Source organism: Dromiciops gliroides, chromosome 1 (genome assembly GCF_019393635.1).
Source record: "Dromiciops gliroides isolate mDroGli1 chromosome 1, mDroGli1.pri, whole genome shotgun sequence".
Taxonomy (NCBI): domain Eukaryota; kingdom Metazoa; phylum Chordata; class Mammalia; order Microbiotheria; family Microbiotheriidae; genus Dromiciops; species Dromiciops gliroides.
The window spans coordinates 489,574,635-489,597,300 of NC_057861.1; the positions used below are offsets into that span (position 1 = coordinate 489,574,635).

The window sequence follows — 22,666 nt, forward strand, 5'->3', positions numbered from 1 at the left end:
GAATTGCTTGGGAGAAAGACAAATTCTATCTCTTCCCTCCCCTCAACTAACAGAAGACCTGTACACTTTGAAGGGCTAGAAAATCTAGACTTCCCACCAGTTCCTAGCAGTGTCCCTAGAACATCAGTGACTGAGAGCAGTGTCTACAGCAGAAGCTGAGGACAAATTAGACATACTAAGGAAAGGCAGCTTTGGGACTCTACAAGGATCCCAGCAGGGATCCAAAGGGAGAAAAGGACTTCTAGCCAACCAGAAACTGTGAGTTACAGCTTGACATATCTGTTCTCTTTCCTTCTATATGTATTTGCATTACATCCCAAACTTGGGCAGGGGAGGGGAGGGGAAGGGTCTTGTTATACCTCCTTAGTAAACACCCTAAACTGAAAATTAATTAAATCTAGCTGGAAAATTTTTTATCAATTGCCTAATCACTGAGGAATATTCTGATAGGAGCTCATGAATGCGGTAGGAAACCATCCCTTATCCTTCAGGTATGCCCACAGAAAACTGAGGGAAGAAGTAGAGAGCTGCCCTCTGGGGAACCAACCTCAGCACAAGTGGGAGATGGAAAAGTAAGCCTAGAGCCTGCACTGGATCTTAAAAAGCCCTTCAGATGATCTTGCTTAGCTCGATCTCATACCATGCAGTCTTTCTTCTCAGTATCAGGTTCATTCCCTACATCAACTGTGTTTTGCTATTTTTGAGGTCCTACTGCTTGTAATCTTGTGTCATTCTTCTATATAACATTCTGCAAAATAACTGGTACTCTAAATCAATTTAAGCCCTGGCTGATATATCTCTACTCAGCAAAAAGATTTTTAAAAGGTTGCGCTGGGACAGCTAGGTGGTGCAGTGGAGAGAGCACTGGCTCTGGATTCAGGAGGACCTGAGTTCAAATGTGACCTCAGATATTTGATACTTACTAGCTGTGTGACCCTGGGCAAGTCACTTAACCCCAATTGCCTCACCGAAAAAAAAAAAAGTTGTGCTTAAGAATTTTACTGGGGGCAACTAGGTGGTTCGGTGGATAGAGCACCAGCCCTGGATTCAGGAGGACCTGAGTTCAAATCCTGCCTCAGACACTTAACACTTACTAGCTGTGTGACCCTGGGCAAGTCACTTAACCCCAATTGCCTCACAAAAAAAAAAAAAAAATTTTTACTGGACTCTTTTTGTCCCTCCATAGAAAAGATTATTTCTCATTGGTTAAATAGTGAGACAATATTATTAGTTTTGTCCGGTTTTTTTTTTCATTTTTCAGGGTTGACACTTTTTATAAATAGGTTGGGGATGGAGCTTCTATAATTGCACATAATGTCTTCTCATCTTTATCCTGTTTTCTAATATTGATTTGATCTTTGCTTTAACCAGTTGATAATAATTCAACTACACAAAAATAACTAGCTGCTGAGGTCACGAACTGTGTTAAGGTCCTGTGATTGTTCATAGAGAACTTTGAGAGACAGACAGATTGGAAAGACAACAAAGTGGAAACAGTCTGACTGAAATTTATCCTCTATCTTAGGAACATTCCGGGCAGGGCTGATACTTAGGCTTTTTCTCCCTAGCTCTTTCACTCAGAGAAACTAATTAAGTGGTGTGGTCAGTGCTAGTTGATGAAGGCAAAGAGACTGCAGTATTGAACAAACTTAGTTTGTTGAGAATGCCCTGAATTGCTCTGAGCAATGGAGAAAGCCACTGTGTTAACTCTCCCCTCCCCTTCCTCTCCCCTTCTTGTATCTAAGCAGGAAAGCCATTTTCTGACCTTCCAATTAGAAGTTTAGCACTGGCTGTAGTATTTCCAGTAGACATCACTAGACAGAACTCTTTCTTTTCCTTTGCATTTTTTGTCTATTTTAAAAAAATATTGTATATCCAATGCTAGATAAAATAATTTAGCATGCTAACCTGTATTTGACCTATTACTTGAGAAAAAGTCTGAAACCAGAAACCCTCTCCAGTAGGAAATGTATTTACTCCCCTCCTCCTCTCCGATCAGGAAGCATGGGAGCAGCAGCTGAGCATGGGGAGGGGGATGGGGTCTTCCTGGGAATTCACAGACCTAGTGAATCTGCCTAAACCTTCATTTCCCTCTAGGCTATTTATGTATTGTGAATGTGAGTGGGATGGGAAGTACACCCACTGACCCTGAGGAGAAAGGAGGCCAAAGCACTAATTTTATTTCGAAAGAAAGGTGTACCACACTCACTGGAACAACCAGGAGGTGTGACACACCGAGATTAGGAAACCATGCAGTTTTTATACTCTTTACAGACATCTAATTTGAACAAAATGCGGTAATTGGGTTAATACTATATGTTCAGCAATAAATTTTTCTCCTGGATGTTCAGCGATAAGTCTCTCTCTCCTGGGTTGTTCAGCGATAAGTCTCTCTCCTGGGTCAGAGTGCCCCAACCTCAGGGGTTCAGTCGTAGGTTATTTTGCAAAATTTCCTGTTTCAGCAACAATCTATCATATCTACATAATATCTCGGTGCAGACCCTATGAAGCAATTTTTAAGTTGATATGCCTATATTTAGAAAGGGGGGATAGTAGCTTCCCGTTATTGCCTCTCTCTAGAGAAAAAAAGAGAGAGAGAGAAATAGGGGGCTCTAAGGGGCTTTAAGACTTTGAGATCAGATCACTAGGCCGAAGGGGGGCACTTTCCAACTCAGTGGAGGGTCATATCCCTATGTCCCTCTCAAATGTATGCATATGTATGTATATGGTGAGCCAAAAAGCCACTGATGGGGGCAGCTAGGTGGCGCAGTGGATAAAGCATCAGCCCTGGATTCAGGAGGACCTGAGTTCAAATCCGACCTCAAACACTTGACACTTACTAGCTGTGTGACCCTGAGCAAGTCACTTAACCCTCATTGCCCTTCTCCCCCCCCACCCCCAAAAATAGCCATTGATGAAAGGGTTAGAGTTGAGAGAGACTGTGCCACCAAATACTTTCTTGGGGTCTTTTACCCTAAACATTTCCCCCTGTGTTCACTCTGCAGTTCTGCTATTCTAGGATCTTCTCTTGATCTTCATCCTTCACTAGGGCACAGTGATGGACTTCACTTACCATCCTGACAGTGTGTTAAAGTGCTACATGGAGTGTAAAATATTACACACATATATGTACTTGAGTGTGAGCTCCTCTCCAGCGCTTACAGTAGTATCTTGCACACAGCAGATGCTTCATTAATACTTGTTGATTTCTCAACAATAAAAGACAGCAAACAGAAGGTAGAGCTACTCAACAATTATCTTCTCTCTCCTTTACCAACAACAATGATCTTTACACTGGAAAAGACAAAACAAAAATGAAAAATAGGGACTTAATACCCAAGATAATAAGAAGAGAGTAACTACCTTCAAGTTCAAGGTCCCAAGCCCAAATTGCCTACATCCTGATGTACTGAAAGAACTAGCAGGTGGGGTTCCTGAGCCTCCAAAAAACTAGAAAAGGTTTTGCAGAATTGGAGAAGAGTCAACATTATCTCAGCTTTCAAAAAGGAGAAAAGAATAGTCTACAAACTATAGCTTGATTAACCTTGTCCACCTAGTGGATATCTAGAAAAGGAGGTAACTCTACTAGCTTTGCCAAGAAAACTTCAAACAGGTTCATGAAGAGTCAAACATGACTGAAAATGACTGAACAACAACAAAGAAAAGGAGGTGGTGATCCCAAATGGTTGGCAGGCTTCATTAGGAATAGGTCATGCCAAATAAATAATTTCTCTTTTTTTGACAGTCTTTTTTCCCATTAAAGTGTCATATAAATGTTAATTATTATTATTACTAAGTTGGAAATCAGAACAATGTCATGGAAGCATTTGACAAAATCTCCTCTAATTCTTGTGTGAAAGATGGAAAAATATGAGACTGAACAATTAAATAGATTTAGAACTGGTTGGCTAGATCCAAAGAGTAGACATTAACGATTCCATGTCAACTTTGAAGGTCTCTGGGGGAAGTCTCAGGCACTTTGGTTTTGTGCAGCTTAATGTTTTCATCCATGTTTTAGATAAAGTCATTTTTGAGATTTTTATCAAATTATCAAATGAAACAAAGCTGTGAAAAAGAATTTCTACACTGATTAATGGAGTTAGGATTTAAGATCTTTATAAGCTAGACAATTGGGCTGAATCTAGTAAGATGAAATTTAATAGAAATATGGGTGCATATTACATATGTGTGTATGTATGTGCATGGCTTAAAAAATACACTTCACAAGTACAAGATGGGAGGGGTAATGGCTGACAAAAGATCATATAAAAAAGTGAATGAATGAGGAAACAATTATTAAACACTATGTGGGCAGCTAGGTGACGCAGTAGATAAAGTATCGATCCTGGATTCAGGAGGACCGGAGTTCAAATGTGACCTCAGACACTTGACACTTACTAGCTGTGTGACCCTGGTCAAGTCACTTAACCCTCATTGCCCCACCCCCCAAAAAACACTTTATTAAACACTATGTGCCAGGCACTATAATAAACCCTGGGAATACAAGGACAAGCAAGCAAGACAGTCCATACCCTCAAAGGCCTTACATTATAGTGGGGGAAGACAACATATAAAAGGAAGCTGGGGGGCAGCTAGGTGGCACAGTGGATAAAGCACCTGCCCTGTATTCAGGAGGACCTGAGTTCAAATCTGACCTCAGACACTTGACACTTACTAGCTGTGTGACCCTGGACAAGTCACTTAACCCTCATTGCCCCACCAAAAAATAAAAAAGGAAGCTGGGAGGCAGGTGGAAAGGAAAGCAGCATGGTCTGGAAATCGAGAAGTGTGTGATTGCCTGGTTCTGGGCAAGATAAGGCAAAAATTCATGATCACTGAGGGTGAAGAGTAAGTTCCCCTTCACTAAAAGTTTTCAAGTAGATCATTTGCAGGGATTCTTGATCTGGGTAGAGCTTGGTCTAGCTGATCTCAAAGGTCCATTCCAACTCTGCAGTTCTGTTATTCGAGGATCTTCTGATCTGTTACATAAATGTGGGTTTAAAGACAATAATTTCAAATGAGCCAGAAGTAATTAACCGAGCAAGAGTAATGTAGATAAGCTAGGACAAGGAAGAAGACTGCAGAATATAAAAAGAGGATAACATTCTACAAGGGCAAAAATTAGATGCATCCCTACATAAATGGACAAAGTTCAGGTTTTTTAGATGAATAGAACTCAGTAAAGAAGAAAAATATCCCTCAAGAATGCCAATTCCCATTATTCTAATCTTGTGCTCACAAAACAATCTTCCCACCTCTAATTGGTCCTCCTGAGTAAATCTCCCAGGGACCAGAAAAGAAATTCCCAGTTCTTATGCTGGGTTTCTTGGGAATGTAATTATCATGTATTAATCCCCTAAAGCCTGATCATCCTAGAGTGAATTTATCAAAACAAGTTTCTGAAACTATTATGCAAAGGACCAGACCTTGTATCTCACTCAACCTCCCAGAGTTCATCCTTGATCACCCAACAGGCTGGTGAGGTGTGGGGGTAGAGTAACGTATGCAGAGAAGACCCTTCCAAAGAGCAGTGTGAAAGGAGTGAATCCATGGGATCTGGGGGAAAAAAACTTAGCATGGAAATTGACTTGATTCAGAAAAGGGGTCTAACTGAAGCAAGTTCTGGTCATAGAATATAAGAAGAGAAAAGCAACTAGTATGGGGTTCAAGTGGCTTCAGAGAATGCAATTTAACTTTGGAATTAGGGAAACTGAAGTTGGAGAATGTAACCAAAGGGTCTGGTTTCATCCAAACTTGGGCTAAGGGGCAACCAAATACACAGAAGGTAAAAATAGATGAGAAATAGATGTAAAAAACTAGGCTTGTGTGTTCAAAGCCAAGGCAAGATAGACTAAGTAACTACACTGTGTACCTCTTTCAATTTATTTAACTCTAAAATTTTGAACTATAACAAGATCCTCACACTTTAATTAAAACTCTTTTGTGCCCTAAGTCACATGTGGATAACCCACTATAAAGGGGGTAAAGTGGAAATATGGAGCTAGATTCCATCTTAAAGTTGTTGTCTGGAGAGAAAAATTCCCCATAATTCCCTGAGGAAGTTGGCAGCAATGACCATTGGAGCTTCTGAGCATACCCTGGGTGGTTTAATTACTTTCTAACCTACTCCATTCTCAACTGCCTCTATGACTTTTCTTTCTCCTCAGAGGATTGCTGGATCTCAGTTCTCCCCCACACTCCAGTATTTTGGGCAGTCATTGGGTGGGGGGCAAGACATCACCCAGGATGGACTCATGGATGTTGCTGTGGGGGCCAATGGACAGGTATTGCTGCTCAGGTAAGAATTGTGCCTGTTTTCTCTGAGCAACCAAGATATACTGCCCCCAAGTTCCCTTCTTTCTATTGTTTGGAACCTAGGAAACCTATTTGCTACCATATTTTGTCCTCCTAAATCTCTTCTCTTCCCATAGGGCCCAGCCAGTACTGAGACTGGAAGTGTCCATGCAATTTACCCCTAAAGAGTTGATGAGGTCTGTGTATGAGTGTCAGGAACAAGAGAAAACCAATCAGGAAGCTGGAATGGCCAGAGTTTGTCTTGTTACCCACAAGAATTCAGTAGACCGACTAGGTAAGAATTAGTGATGACGTATTATGGTTAAAATTCAATTCAATAAATACTAATTAAACACCCTCAGTGTATAAGGCACTGAGCTTGGACTGAGGATTCAAAGATGATGTGTAATTTAAGATTCTAAATGTGGATTCTAATCTGTTCCCCCAGTTTGGGGGAAACTGACTAAAAATCACTGATAAAACGAGTTTAAGTTTTTAAGGGTTTATTGGAAAATAGAAAGAAAAAGATTGAGAACAGAATTCTAACAGCCTGGCATTCCTATCTTTCCTCAAATTTCCTGTGAAGTCCTCTGCCGCCACCATACAGTCAGGAACCCAAAAAGTCCCAGAGCTCTCCGCGCAGGCTCCCTTTCCTCCTTCCTGTCTCCTCCCAGACCATAGGAGGCTCCTCAAGTTGATTGGCTGGTAGCCTTGATAGACAGCACCCATGAGCAAACATCATTTCCTGACGCCAAGGAAAAGCCACAATGCCTCTGAGGCATTTTCCTCATGGTGGAGCTTTTCCACAGCAAGTCTCTAGTAGGTGGCATCATTCCAATCATTACAATGAAAAATAACATGTCACACTTACACGCTGTGTGACCCTGGGCAAGTCACTTAACCCTCATTGCCCTGCAAAAAAACAAACCACTTTGTTAAACACTATGTGCCAGGCACTGTAATAAACCCTGGGAATACAAAGACAAGCAAGCAAGACAGTCCATACCCTCAAAGGCCTTACATTATAGTGGGGGAAGACAACATATAAAAGGAAGCTGGGGGGCAGCTAGGTGGCACAGTGGATAAAGCACCTGCCCTGTATTCAGGAGGACCTGAGTTCAAATCTGACCTCAGACACTTGACACTTACTAGCTGTGTGACCCTGGACAAGTCACTTAACCCTCATTGCCCCACCAAAAAATAAAAAATAAAAAGGGAAGCTGGGAGGCAGATCCTTGTTCTTGAGGATCTCAAACAATATGATTGGTGTTGGAAGGGGCAGAGATGATACAACACGGGCTGGTAGCAGAGGAGGTCTGCCCAAATTGTTAAAAGAAATATGAAGAATGAGACATTACTTTCATCTAGAAGGATCTGGGAAAGTTTCATAAAGAAAGTGGCTCTTAGAAGCAGCTGGGTGGCGCAATGGATAAAGCACCAGCCCTGGATTCAGGAGGACCTGAGTTCAAATCTGGCTCCAGACACCTGACACTTAATAGCTGTGTGACCCTGGGCAAGTCACTTAACCCTCATTGCTCTGGGGGGAAAAAAGATGACTCTTGAGATAAGCCTTGAAGGAACAGTTTTAATTCAACAGGTGGAACTGCTGGTATGTATTTTGCATAAAGGAAGGCTTCCATGGAGTCAGGGTAGAGAGAAGGCTGAACAAAAAGGTGAGGTAGCCATGGATAACTATCCAGGAAGGTATTCAGCCTTCGCTTGCCTACCAAGTCACCCTGATGAAATGGTTGTTTAGTTATCGTATCCAGCTCCTCTTGACCCCGTTTGGGGTTTTCTTGGTGAAGATACTAGATTGGTGTGCCATTTCCTTCTCTACTTCTACAAATGAGGAAACTGAAGCAAACAGGGTTAAGTAACTTTCCCAGGGTCACACAGCTAATACATGCCTAAGGCCAGATTGGAACTCAGGAAGACAAGTCTTCCTGACTCCAGGCCCAGCACTCTATCCACTTCGGAGCCTAGCTGCCCCACCCTGATGAAGGCCTGTAGCCAAAACCATGTCTTTTCAACTCAGGAGGAAATCAATGAGGTAGCCTCAGGCATGGTTAGTAGAGGACAGAGGAGATAAAGGATCATCTGGGGTTCCTCTACACATGAACTCTCTGAAAGCTATCTCTAGGTCAAGGAAATTTGTGGGCAAGAGTCCACTCAAAAACCATAACTCATGAATCCCCACCCATATGTTTACTTTTACTTGGCCAACCAGAGAGTATGTTAGTTTAAAGCAAGACGTTTAGCATAACAAAATAAGTGAAAAGAAAATGTTCTCCCATATGCACTGGGCTCCTACATTCTTTCACAATTACCACACCACAAGGGGAGAGGAAATTCATTCAGGAAATATGCAATTCATGGAGGTGCACACACCTGGGGAACACATATAGCCAGACACATTCATAGGGAACACACGTGGCTGATGTAAAAAATATTTTAAACTTGCTGGGGCTAATTTGAGGGAACTAATCTAACTGGAGAACTAATCTGGGACTGTTGACTAACTGGCTATCTGACTGCTATTAATTTAATATGGACCGTTTATAAAGTTCTACCACACTGCTCCACTCCCAAATTGATAAGCAAAGGATTAAGAAGCCTCAACTAAATAATCAAAGAAGAGTTTATTTATGAGATACTATTTACAATTAAGAATACAGGGAAATAAAATGTACAACCTGACTGTGTTCTGGGTGTCTCTTTCCACCTGCTGGGCCTGGAACTTTTTTTAATACAATAAGGGCCTTTGCCGCCTCTTGCCTTAGGGTATGTTCCACTTTCACTGCTCAGCTCCTTTCACTAACTCCACCTGTACCCTGTGCTGACCACTTCTGTGCTCTTCTGTGCTCTCCGCTGCCTCCTGTTTTGTCTGTCTGCTCCGTCAGTCTGCCCTCTGCCGCCTTTGCCACCCCTCTAATCTTGTCCATTCTTCTAACTTGTCAGCCTATTAATCTTGTCCTTCGGCCTCTGTCCCTTCTTGCTCTTAGCTTTTTCTCCTTCCCCGTCTCTTAGAGCCTTTCTGCTCTCTTAATCTCATCAGCACCCCCCTACCCCCTCCATCTAACTCCCAGGTCTATATATATTTTCCTTTTCTCCATTCAAATCTCAGGGCTTTTTGTACCCCCATACACACCAAGCTAATCCGCCAGCCAGGGCTGCAGCTGGGGGGATGGGGACGCTAGAGTGTCTTGTGCATACCCTACCCAGGGCTCCAGGGACCTATGCCCCCTAATGTGCGCCTGGGACCTCGGCATGGGCTATGCCAGAGCCTGGCCTGGACAAGCCCGGGATCTCTTGGATAGATCCACTCAGGGCAGAGGGAGCTGGGGCTCCCTCCCCCCAGCTGTCTGACCTAGCATCTTGTATAGCCCATGGGGCCTTTTGGCTCAGCTGAAGCAGAGTGGGAGGGGCACCAGCACCTCCCACACAGAAGAGACCCTGAGGGCCTAAGGCTTTCTAATCTCAGCCCAAAGGTAGGGTCCCCAAATCAAAATAAATTTCCTCACTGGGGAACTCCCACCTCGCTCCAATACTGCCCAGTTCATGCTAGTGTTGTCATTTCTTTCCTGAGAGCCCCAGCTGAATTTCTTCCTGCTTGGGCATCTCTGCTGGCCTGCTGCTGCTCTCTGCAATGTAGTGTTAACAATACTGTTGTCACTGCTGGTTGTTGACTTGTTATGCCCCTTCTTCACTGAGTTGCTGCTATTGCAGGCTTTCAAGGGCACCTTAGCTGAATGGGAGCTGTCCTCTACTGCTACCACAGGTCTTCAGCTGTGATGAGACTTCTCCATAGCAGGAAGGATGTTTCTCTCCCATGTTGATGCTTTTGTGTTTATGGTTCCAAGACTATCTTTAAGTATATGAGTTGTATACCCCAGCTAGCTAGTTAAAGAAACTTTTAGGCATTTTAAAGTCTGTCCTTTAAACTGCTTTTCTAAAGTGGCTGCTTGGGTAGTCAGTCTCTCAATCAGACCTTTGTTGTGATCCAAAAATTCATTTGTACTCTTATTATAACCCTAGGTTGAGAACCTAGGTCAGGAACCTTAATATTTTCAAACAGTTGTATATACTCCTCTTAGAAAAACTATAAAAGTGCTAAGTAGAGCTCTGGGGAAGACATTACTTTCAACCCCCATATTTTTTCCTGGTTGCTATAGAAATCAACTCAGGAAAAAGTGAAAAGGGCCAAGTGTAGCTGGTGAGGTTGGTGACCTTTCCACCAACAACCCAAATCTCTTTACTCCACATACACAGAAGGCCTTTCTGAAGGAGTTCACATCAGACACTCTGCTCCATCCTTTTTCCTTGTTTTCTAGTCTCTTCCCTAAGAACCCAGGGCCCCACTTTCACAGTATCAAATAAAGCCTGGCTTCAGGAGAGTGGGGACAGATGATCAAAAGGTGTTACTTCCTGGAGTAGATGTTGTTAAAGTAAACATCTACTCACAAGCTGCTCAGATACTTCACTACAGCTTACTTCTCTCCCTAATCACAACTTGTGTGTGTGTGTGTGTGTGTGTGTGTGTGCGTGTGCATGCATGTGTGTGTGTCCCAAGTAGGAACAAGTTGAATAATAAGAATTCAAACACTGACCTATAATGTACCCCAGGGAATCCTCACTCTCCCTTATCTTAACAGAAGAGTAGAGACTCTGACACTGGTTGTTAAGCCTTCCATTCCTACCTACCCAGGTGAAGTCCGGAGCTCTGTGACATATGATCTTGTTTTGGATCCTGGACGTCCTTATCCTCGAGCCATCTTTGATGAGACAAAGAACCACACAAGGAGACGAATTATCACTATAGGCAAGGACAGTATCTGTGAGGAATTGAAATTGCTGTTACCGGTGAGCCTGGGGAAGGATGAGAATATTTATTTACAAAAGAAAAACCATAAAGACAAAACTATGAAATATTCATCCCTTTCCCTCTCCATGCCCCTCCCTTGCACTCCCCCAAAAGTGATACTTTTTTTTTTTTTGGTGAGGCAATTGGGGTTAAGTGACTTGCCTAGGATCACACAACTAGTAATTGTTAAGTGTCTGAGGCTGAATTTGAACTCAAGTCCTCCTGAATCCAGGGCTGGTGCTCTATCCACTGCACCACCTAGCTGCCCCAGTGATACTTCTTAAAATGCTCCCATCAATTTTGCTGGACTTTTCCTTTGTATTTTCCCTCTCCCTTCAACCATAATTACTCATGTCCACATCTTTCTCCCGTCATTGTTACTGTTGTTAAGTCATCTAATCATGTCTAACTCTTCATGAACCCATGAATTATAGCACAGTAGGCCCTTCTCTCCTCCACTCTCTCCTGTAGTTTGTCCAAACTTATGTTTTAGCTTTCATGTCTCTTGTCATTAGAAGATAAATTATACATAGGATAATATATTTGGCACTAGAACTGATTTCAGAAATCATCTAATCCAAGACCTTCATTTTACATATAAAGAAACTGAGGTCCAAAGAGACTAAGTGGCTTGCCTAATGCAACACACTAGTAAGTAGCAAAAGTGGGATTTGAACATGGCTACAATACTATTACTACTACAATAAGCTAAAATCTTTTTAAAAATACATTTTAATTTAGTTTAATATTAATTAACAATAAATTTTAATTGGTAACTTTTGTTTTTTACATTGCTAGAATTTCTTTCAGAGAGCAATCTCATTTCACAAATTATATTTTTATAAAGAAAAAAGAGGAAGAGAAAAAACAACAAAAACAAGTGATATTTAATGTATACAATATACCACAATCATGGACCTCCTGCTTCTACAAAGGAGAAGGCCGATGGTGTCTTCTCATATCTCTTCTTTGAAGCTATGCTTTGTAAACTTTTTGTCAAGATTTGTATTCTTTATCATTTTGCAATACTCATTTTTAATTGTTTTGTTGTTGTTGTTGTTTCCATTTATATTGTAGTCATGTATGCTGTTTTCTTGACTCTGCTTACTTCACTTTGCATCAGATGGTGTGAACCTTTCCAGGCTTTTCTGTATTCATCATATTCATAATTTTTTACAGTACAATAATATTCCATTACAGTAACATACCACTATTTGTTTAGCTATTCCCCAACCTGTGGACATCTGTTTTGTTTCTAATTCTTGATACTAATCTTCCAATTTTGATTCTAATTCTAAAATTCTCCCTGAAAATCTTCTTTCTTTCCATCTTTCCTACTCCAACACCTGTTCTTTGTCCTCAGTATACATTTCAGTTCTTTCAGCACTACCTTTTCTCCCAGGTTTTTCATCCTAATCTGGCTCCATTTATGGAAACAAAAATTAGCATTGTTCATTCTTACAAAAGTACATATGACCCTGACCTTTACCTCAAAGTGAATCTGTGTATCTTTGGTATCCCAGTGTTTGTATCCCAAGCGCCTACCAAGGGACTTGCATTTAGTAGATGTTTGTGGAACATTGAAACCAGTACATATGGACATCATGACCAGATTCCCAATGCTAATTCTCCCTCAGAACTGTGTGGAGGACCCAGTGACTCCGATCATCCTACGCTTCAACTTCTCTCTGGTGGGACAGCCCATTGCCTCATCTGGGAACCTCCGACCTGTTCTAGCCATAAATGCTCCAAGGCTCTTCCATGAAGCTGTGAGTCCTGGGGCAGTGCTGCTAGGGTCTGGGGAAGATCAGGGATCTAGGGAATAGAACCTTGGCTCTCATCCTGGGATACACCAGGATGCAGGATTCCTTTCTCTTGCAGTTTCCCTTTGAGAAGAATTGTGGCAATGATAGTATCTGTCAAGATGATCTTAGTATCACCTTTAGCTTCCTGAGGTAAGAAAGATTGCTTGTATCATTCATTCTTCTTAAAATTTGCTCCCTTTCAAATATCCTGTCACTGTCAGGCTTCAGCATGATTCTTTTCTTTTTGCATCATAAATGTTTATTTTGTATTTCAGTGAAAACAATGACTAACAAGAAGAAATTGAGTAGTGAGCTGCTAAATAAGAGAACTGACCGACACCCATTTCATTAGCCAGAGATTCATGATCTTACTTAATAATCATCCTTATGCTGGTATTTTACATATAAACTGTTTAACAACTGTAGGATATCACAAATAATCGAACATTTTCCAAGATCTTTTAGGTCTTTTTTTCTGATTATATTCTTCTAAACCTGGGTTTGTAACATTTACATGAAATAAGCCTGCTGAACTGACCCAAAGCTTCCTTTCAATTGTTTGTTAAAGTCTGGAGCAGTATTTGGTCTTGACAGGTTTTAAAATGTGTATTGGGTACATATGGGCTTTTGCTTTTTCAAGATGCTTATACGAAATCAAATGTAAATCTTCCTTTTTATTATCTGAAGAGTCCTAGCTGGTGTCTAGTCTAAGTTCCATATATGCCGTGATATTTGGTGCCCTCTGGGAAATGATGTATATTTATTTTTCAAGACCAAGGAAGTAGTAATGTCCTTTGTGGGGATTTCCTTAGAAGTAGTCTTGTGGCAAGCTGTGAGACTGCTAATATTTTAGTTGTCCTGCGAAGGGGCCACTTTTGTTTCTCAACATACTCTCTTGTTGAAGTTTAGGCTTTAAACTTTCTGTTTTTAAGACTTTTGAGAGTATAAATGGTTTTGAATTGTTACTTTCTACGATTCTACTATAGTCAAAGGATTGAGGGGTTGTTGTACATCTTTCAGCCGAAGTTTCTTTTGACTTAACATAATCAGCTTGTAAACTCTTTCTGGAACTGTGTAACTGGTTAATAATGACTTCCTTTTGTGTTTGTTTTCTTTGGACTTCCCATAACATTGGTCTTTCAAATTTGACTCTTCCTCATTGTATAAATTTAAATAAGCATAAGTGTAACTAGATGAGGGTATCTTGGATTTTTATAAATATTCTTTAATTTCTGGTTGGACTTCAGAATTCTGGACACATGATATAACTATTGGCTCAGGTTTTTCCTTCAGTCACTTTATATATGTTAATATATTCTTCCTTTCCCCCTCCCCCCATCTTTGCTTTTCAAAGGGGCTTTTGAATGGTTTGTTTTTGGTCTATTATAGCAGACAAGTAGGTCTTGGTGTGATGTTTAAAATCTATGTGTGGTCACCTTAAATTAGAAGCTTTAGCCCCAGTCTTTGGACATTAAGCATTTATTAAAGCATACTAGGTATTAGTAAAAAGGAAAACACATGGAGTTCAGAAAGTTAAGAAAAGGCCTTTCTAGCCTAGAGTTCCAGACTGGTCTGCTTCTTCCTCAAATCTTCCACCAGGAGCCTCCTTCAACCATGAACTGCCCCTCAAACTGAGTGTGGAAGCTTTTTATAGGTCCAGAGCAGAGGCAGTCCTTACATACTCCTTCAAGCTGATTGGTTAGTGTCCTCCAAATCCATTGGTTCACTGGACTTGAGGATGGTCTTGTGTTGATGTCATAGTCCACAGCCTCTGAGAACAATACCTTCTTAAGGGCTAGCCAGGTGTGGTTACAACCTAATTAACTTGAGGGGCAACTAGGTGGTGTAGTGGATAGAGCACCAGCCCTGGATTCAGGAGTACCTGGGTTCAAATCCAGCCTCAGACATTTGACACTTACTAGCTGTGTGACCCTGGGCAAGTCACTTAACCCCAATTGACTCACTAAAAAAGAACAAAAAATAAATAGTTGACTTTTGGGGACGGCTAGGTGGCGCAGTGGATAAAGCACCGGCCCTGGATTCAGGAGTACCTGAGTTCAAATCTGGCCTCAGACACTTGACACTTACTAGCTGTATGACCCTGGGCAAGTCACTTAACCCCCATTGCCCCGCCAAAAAAAAAAAAAAAAGTTGACTTTCTGAGATAACTGATGAAAGGTCTTATATGGATTGACTTAAAAGACCTCTCCTGTTTATTTTACTCTGTCCAGAAAAATTCCCTTCTGGATAATCATATCTTACATCATGTGAAAACGGTGGGACAGTTTTAGTTCTATACATTATAAATATACATATTGCATCATTTAAAACTATTCCTCCTTCAAGATCCTGAACTCCAAAATTCTCCCTCCTTGACAATCTCCTTTCTTTCTACTTTTTCTACTCCAAAGCCTCAATTCTTCCAGCACTCCCTATTCTGAGGGAAAAGCTTGGGCCCTTTTTCACCTTGCTCCAGCCTCATTTCCCTCCTACTTTAGCCTTGAGTCTTTGGTCATCCATTTCAATCTTGCCTTCCCCTTCAACCCCAAGCTCTTACCCCCTTGACTTTCCAGTGTTCCTGTCTTCCTCAGGATAATCCCTCCTCCCGAGTGATTCTTTCCTCCTGGATGATTCCATCTCACGTCTACCTTTATTTTTGAGAAGTTGAAGAACACTATGAAAATTACAAAGCTCTATATTGCATGTAGTAAAAACTGGTGCTATATAACTTCAAGTGGGACCTCACTGCTTCACAGCAATCATTTTTGCTAACGTTACATTCCCCACAAACAGCTCTTCCAAATCTTCTCGTCTCCCTTCACCCCTTAACTGCATTCCCTTTCCCCTCACTCTCAACCGATTACTTAAACTCCTACTTTATAGAAAAGATTGAAGCCAAATGTGGAATTTTTAAAAATGTATTTTATACTTGTTTTCCTCAACTATCCATATTTGTTTCTACTGTTTCTTTGTTTTCCCAGTAGTGAGGGGAAGAGGTTGGGAAGGTGAGAGAAAATAAATACTTGATAATTGAATATTTTAATTAAATTTTTAAAAAAGATTGAAGTCATAGAACATGGAATTCTTCAACTCCCCTCTGTCATACCTCTCAGTGTTAAGACTTATGACTTCTTTTCTTCCTCTGATCTAAGAAGTGGCCTTCCTCTTTCCAAAGCCTCCACCTGTATCTTTCATCCTATCTCTTTTATTACTTTGCTCCAGAAATCATCTTCTCATTCTCATCTATAAGTTTCTGTCTTTCTCTGTCTCTGCCTCTCTGTGTCTCTCAACATGCTCAAATCTCCCTAAAAAAATAATCTGCCTTTGACTGCTCAAACTCTTCATCTGTTTCTCTGCCTCTTTTCAGGGTCAAATGTCTACTAGCCACCTCTTTTTTTTTTTTTTTTAATCACATCCCACTGACCAAACCCTTACGAGCAGGCTTCCATCTTTGCCACCCTACTGAAACTGCTTTCTTCAGGGTCATTGATAATTTGTCCATTGTTAAATCCAATAGACACTGTGTATTCTCATCCTCTTTGACCTCTCTGCCACACCTGACATGGTTGACCAAGCCCTTTATCTTGATCCTATTGCCTCATGTAGCTTTGTTGCCAAAGGAGACAACAGGATATCATGGAAGAGAGCTGGTTTTAAAATTGAATGTCCTGTATTTGAATACTACTTCAGATACTTACTAACTACATGATTATGCACAAACCACTTAAATCTCTCAACCTCCATTTCGAAATTTCTAAATCAACGAATGAATGAAAAAGAATAGTGAATCAATAAGTACTTACTAAGTGCCTGCTTTGGGCTAGGTATTGTGCTAAGCAGGAGATACAAAGACAGGTGAAAGAGTCCCTTTTCTCAAAGAGACAATATAAAAAACAACTATAAACAAAGATATATATGTGTGTGTGTGTGTGTGTGTGTGTGTGTGTGTGTATGTGGTATATTGAAGATAATCAACTGAGGGAAGGCACTAGCCTTACAGGGATCAGGAAACAATTTTAGCTGGGACTTGAAGGAAGCCCAGGGAAGACAGGATGTGGAGATGAGGAGGGAAAGCATTCCAGGCAGAGGGAATAGTCAGGGAAGGTGCTCAGAGTATGGGGATGGAGTGTCTTATTCAAAGAACAGCTGGGGAAGGGGGAGCGCAGCTAGGTGGCACAATGGATAAAGCACCAGCCCTGGATTCAGGAGAAACTGAGTTCAAATCCAGCCTCAGACCCTTGACACTTACTAACTGTGTGACCCTGGGCAAGTCACTTAACCCTCATTGCCCCACAAAACAAACAAACAAACAAAAACAAAGAACAGCCAGGAGGCCAATATCACTGAATCCCAGAGAATGTAGGTAGAGTTGGGGTACAGGAGGTTGGAAGGTATGAGAAGACTGGAAGGTGGGGGCCAAGGGTCAGGTTATGAAGGACTTTAATGCCCAAAGGATTGTATATTTGATCCTGGTAGTGATAAGAAGCCACTGGCATTTATTGAATAGGATAAATCTGTGCTTTACGAAGGTTGATTTGAGAGCTGAGAGAAAATGGGCTGACGTGGGGAGAGGCAGGGAGAGCAACCAGCAGGCTCTTTCAATAATCCAGGTGTGAGCAGCAGCTAGGTGGCGCAGTGGATAGCACAGCAGCTAGGTGGTGCAGTGGATAGCGCACCAGCCCTGGAGTCAAGAAGACCTGAGTTCAAATCTGGTCTCACACACTTAACACTTACTAGCTGTGTGGCCCTAGGCAAGTCACTTAACCCTAAATGCCTCACCAAAATAATAATAATAATAATAATAATAATAATCCAGGTGCAAGTGGATGAGGACCTGCTCTAGGGTGGTGGCAGCAGCAGAGGAGAGAAAGGGATGTATAGGAGATGTTAGGAAGGTCAAATTGACAGGCTTTGGCAACAGATTGAATATGGGGAAGGGGATGAGGCTATAGCATTGAGGATAACACTTAGATTTCAAGCCTGGGAGGATGGCACTTTCCTCCATCATGGCACAAAAATGCTTTTGATCAGATGGCTGAATGACAGCTTAAGATGACAGTCCTTGCCCTCAAGTTTACATTCTTTTTTTGTGTAGGACAATGGGGATTAAGTGATTTGCTCAGGGTCACACAGCTAGTAAATGTCAAATGTCTGAGGCTGGATTTGAACTCAGGTCCTCCTGAATCCAGGGCTGGTCCTCTTTATCCACTGCACCACCTAGCTGCCCCTCAAGTTTACATTCTTGCTGAGGGAGATAATACACATAGAGGAGTGGTAACTAAGGAAGGCAATTTGGTCTGGAAAGTATTTGGGATGGTAAGTGGAAGCACAGATAGATTGCTATGCCCTTCCAGGAACACTAGCAGAGGGGATTTGATCAAGGTTCCAGAACTAGAGAAGAGGGAGGTAGACGGGTAAGCTTGGTGGCAAAACATTTGGCGCAACTGTCAAGAAGTTAGGCAAGGACTAGAGAGTGAGGTGAAACATTACTTCAGCCCACATAAAATAGTGGTCTAGGTGAGGGAGTTAGTCACAAACCTGGACTGCAAGGACATAGGATATACATTCTGGAAATGAGAAAGTGCAAACTTTCAGGATCTGCCTGCTTCAAGTCTCCCCTCTCCAATCCATCCTCCAATCAGCTACCAAAGTTATTTTCCCAAAGTACAAGTCTGACCACGTCACCTTACTACTTTAAAAATTCCAATTTATCCTATGTATACATTTTGTACATAGTTGTTTTTCATGTTGTCTTTCCCCGAGTTCTTACTGACTGCCTTCCTCATTTCCCTTGAAGCTTACAGACCTTGGTGGTGGGAAGCCTCCAAGATCTAAATGTGATGGTGACTGTGAAGAATGAGGGTGAAGATTCCTATGGGACCTTGGTGACTTTCTTATATCCCCCAGGACTGTCTTATCGACGAGCATCAAGGATTCAGGTATATCAACTGAAACTGTCAGTATTGTCCAGTTTTTGCCTTCTACAGAGGTCTCTGTGTCTGTGGTAAATTCATCTGCCTCTGCTTTCCCTCCCACAGAATCAGCCCCAGCATCGTTCCATGCCACTGACCTGTGAGTCAGGAACAGCTGAGAGTGAGAGTGTAAGAAGTAGCCACTGTAGTATTAGTCACCCCATCTTCCGGCAAGGAAGTGAGGTCAGCAATACCACCTTTATCTCCTTCTTCTTTTCCCTTTTTCCCTGCACTCCTTGCCTTTTGGTCTCTTCTCACTTTCCTCTTCTCTCCCTACTCAGATCAACTTTAATGTAACATTTGATGTCTCCCCTATGGCTTCCCTTGGAAACAAAATGGTCTTCAAGGCAAATGTGGTCAGGTGAGATCAATGCCCTTTGATGAAAAACCCTACCTTCTGTTGATGGTCGAATTCCACTCTATGCCCAGTGGATGTCTTTGGGCAAACAAATCTCCCCTGTAGCCTCATCTGAATGGACCTCCTTCTCTTCTTTCTCTCCAGTGATAATAATGTACCCACTACCAACAAGACTTTCCTCCAGTTGGAGCTACCAGTGAAATATGCCATCCACCCAGTGATCAGCAGGTACCAACTCCCTTCACTCCATTCTGCTCCATTAGCCTATGTCTCTGGATTCTTCATCCTTTAAGAGCTAGTTGTAGTGCAATGAAATGAGCATTGGCTTTCAAACAAAAAGACTTGAATTTAAATAATGGCTCTGCTATTTAACCACTTGTGTGACCTTAGGCAAGTGACTCAACTTCTCTGAAGTGACATTTCCTTGTTTCTAAAGTGATGGGGCTGGGTTAGATGACCTAAAAGTTGCCTTCTGGTTCTAATTCACTGATCCTATATGCTCTTTCTTGCCCATCACCTACCTTTCCCTTTATTCTCCCCTGGCATTCTGAGTGAGGTATGCTCTAGAAGTCTCCCTAATGTTGGGATTTCAATTGTGCATCACAATTTCATTCATAATGATGCCATTTCATTCATCCAGACAGCAAATATTTACATGGAATATAAGATACTATAGGCAAATACATTGGTGGTTAAGAAACCCCTACCTTTCAGTGACTTAAAGTCTAGTAGAACTGCTTCTAATCTTGTACCATTTCCCATCCTTTTTTTCCATAAGCCATGAAGACTCTACAAAATATCTCAACTTCTCAGCCTCAGAAGAGAAGACCTACCATGTTTTGAAGCACAAATACCAAGTAGGGGAATGGTGTAGGAGGTCATGGCATCTGGAAAGAGTTGTAATTAGGAATTCTAACACTTGAGGCAAATGCAATTGAGCCTGCAGAGGTTGGAGGGGCTAGAAATAGGGCATAACTTTAAAGGTATGACCACTACTATGCATGGTTGATCTAAACTGGAGAAAGGTCATTCTGGTCAACTGGAGGATAGAAAACTGACAGGGATTTTGAAGGGGGTAGATTTTGGAGTGGCACAGAAAACAGGTATCAAATTTCTTGGGAGAATGACCCAAATGTGCATAGATGATGGCAGCAGGAATCTGGACAAAAAGGAGTGATTTTTAAAGGAGGCAGTTGCTGAGTGATGAAGGTTGAGAGAGATGGTGGTGGGGAACAGGGGGTATGCCAACTCTTCATCTTGGCCCTGTGTGCTATGTTATTTGAGAGGATGAGCAACCAGCCTTAGAGATGGTGCCAAGAGGTATGATGTATTCAGGGGAAAACAAGGTTTCAGTGAACATCAGAAGAGGGAAGGACTATGATGAAAAGATCTAAGATGAAAGGGATTTTAACAACAGCAAATCATTCCAGAGTACTCAATAAAAAGTGAGCAGAGCTAGAAAGGGTGGAATGGAATGGGCATCTGAGAGAGGTGGTTTAGAGGGTTAGGACTAAATTGGATAGGGATTAGAATATAGAGTAACAGGGGAAAGGGGTATTATCGAAAGTGGAAAGAATTGGAGTCAGTTCAACTTCTGGTACAACCTCTGGAGAAGGTTGCCTGTCCTTTTCCCGTCTTCTCTCTTGACCTTCCCTGTCATTAACCTCATTCCCTTGCCCTCTCCTGGGGCCACCTACTCACCCCCGCCCCAACCCTAATCCCTGTAGCAGAACAAACTGGCAGATAATCAAGATTCAAGCAAGGTGGTCTCCACACTATGGAAGAAAGTAAATAGCACTTTTCTGCACTGCAACCAGATAGCATCTGGGACAAAGCCCATACTGTCTCACCCTAGTTACAGTTCTGCACCTGAGTCCTGAAATCTTGGAAATGAGGGAAGAGTTGTCTTCCTAGAGTCTTAACAACTTAGTTTTAGAAAAAAGCATGTAAAAGAACATAGGAACTGAACACTGAAATCTATACCCTCTCTTTACAGGTGAACAACCTAGGTCAAAGGAATGTCCCCATCAAAATTGATTTCTGGGTCCCAGTTGAGCTGAACAAGAAAAACATTTGGGAGAATGTTAAGGTCATCCCCTCCCAGGTATTCCTATTCCCACATTTTGGCCTATATACTCCTGGGTCAAATGTAAAACTCTCCCTCTTTGTTTCCCCCACCTTGGAAATTTGTAGCATATCTTACACTTCTCTTGGATAAAATTCCAGACTCCCCTTCAGAGCTAATTCAGGATTTCCCATTTTAATCTCATCCTTGACAGTCTTTCTCTTTCCTTTAGAATTTCTCATGTACTTCAGAAAGAAAAGCTCCCAATCACTCTGACTTCCTGGCACAACTTCGTAAAACTTCAGTAGTGGTAAGAATGGACCCCAACTCTGGGGAAACCTGCATGCCAGAGCTACAGAAAACCCATCATTAAAATCAGATGCTCTTATACCATATCAGAGCTACTTACATCTGCCACTTGTGTGACCTTGGGCAAGTCACTTAACCTCCCCAGCCTCAGTTTCTTCATCTGTAAACTGTGGATGATTGCACCTATCTCACAGGATTTTTGTGAGGATCAAATGACGTGATATATGTAAAGCACTTTGGAAATATTAAAATGCTACCTAAATGTTAGCTGTTATTATTATTGCTATTATTATTTGGAGTGACATATTATATTTTCTGATCTATCAGCTTCTTTCTCTCTCATTCATCACTCCTTCCTCCTAGAATTGCTCCATTGCTGTCTGCCAGAGAACTCGCTGTGACATCCCCATCTTTAACATTCAGGAAGAATTTACCTTCACCATCATAGGTAACCTGAGCTTTGGCTGGGTCAAGCAGGTATGTAGGGGCCCATCTCAAGCCAGCTGTTCTGCCCACACAAGAATTAGATATATTCCCTATTTTTTGTCTAAACTCAAAGAACTAATTGTTTTAATTCTCCACCCCCTTCTCCCCTCCCAGACTAAGCATAACAAACTGTTGGTTATAAGCTTGGCTGAAATAACTTTTGACAAGTCCACATACGACCTACTTCCAGGACAGATGTTTCTGAGAGCCCAGGTAACCTGTGTTTATGAGAACTTTCTATCCATACATGGGATAACAGAATCATAGACTCAGAGATGGAAAGGACCTTAGAAGTCATCTAGTATGGCCCCCTCTTTTAATAGATGAAAAAAACTGAGGTCTAGAGGAGTTAAGTGACTTGTATCATAGAAATAGCAGAGCCAGAATTTGAACTCAGGTCCTCTAGTTCCCAATCTAGTACCCAATACTACCTTGTGAGGTATAGTGTAAATATTCCAAGACAGGAGTAGAACCTGGGTTTGGGAAGAGTCTGATATAGGGAGTAATGCTCCCATA

General features: G+C 41.7%; 1 protein-coding gene across 1 annotated transcript in view; it reads left to right on the forward strand.

Annotated features, from left to right (window-relative positions):
• Nucleotides 1-22,666, forward strand: part of LOC122736537 (integrin alpha-M-like) — a 63,334-nt gene that overhangs the window by 32,604 nt on the left and 8,064 nt on the right. Inside the window, exons 15-28 of the mRNA XM_043978839.1 lie at nucleotides 6,168-6,298; nucleotides 6,432-6,589; nucleotides 11,000-11,154; nucleotides 12,793-12,924; nucleotides 13,037-13,110; nucleotides 18,758-18,899; nucleotides 18,999-19,115; nucleotides 19,214-19,293; nucleotides 19,435-19,518; nucleotides 20,069-20,147; nucleotides 21,287-21,394; nucleotides 21,588-21,665; nucleotides 22,028-22,141; nucleotides 22,265-22,363. Coding sequence (XP_043834774.1) covers nucleotides 6,168-6,298; nucleotides 6,432-6,589; nucleotides 11,000-11,154; nucleotides 12,793-12,924; nucleotides 13,037-13,110; nucleotides 18,758-18,899; nucleotides 18,999-19,115; nucleotides 19,214-19,293; nucleotides 19,435-19,518; nucleotides 20,069-20,147; nucleotides 21,287-21,394; nucleotides 21,588-21,665; nucleotides 22,028-22,141; nucleotides 22,265-22,363 — 1,551 coding nt within the window. The remainder of the gene's footprint in view (nucleotides 1-6,167; nucleotides 6,299-6,431; nucleotides 6,590-10,999; nucleotides 11,155-12,792; nucleotides 12,925-13,036; nucleotides 13,111-18,757; nucleotides 18,900-18,998; nucleotides 19,116-19,213; nucleotides 19,294-19,434; nucleotides 19,519-20,068; nucleotides 20,148-21,286; nucleotides 21,395-21,587; nucleotides 21,666-22,027; nucleotides 22,142-22,264; nucleotides 22,364-22,666) is intronic.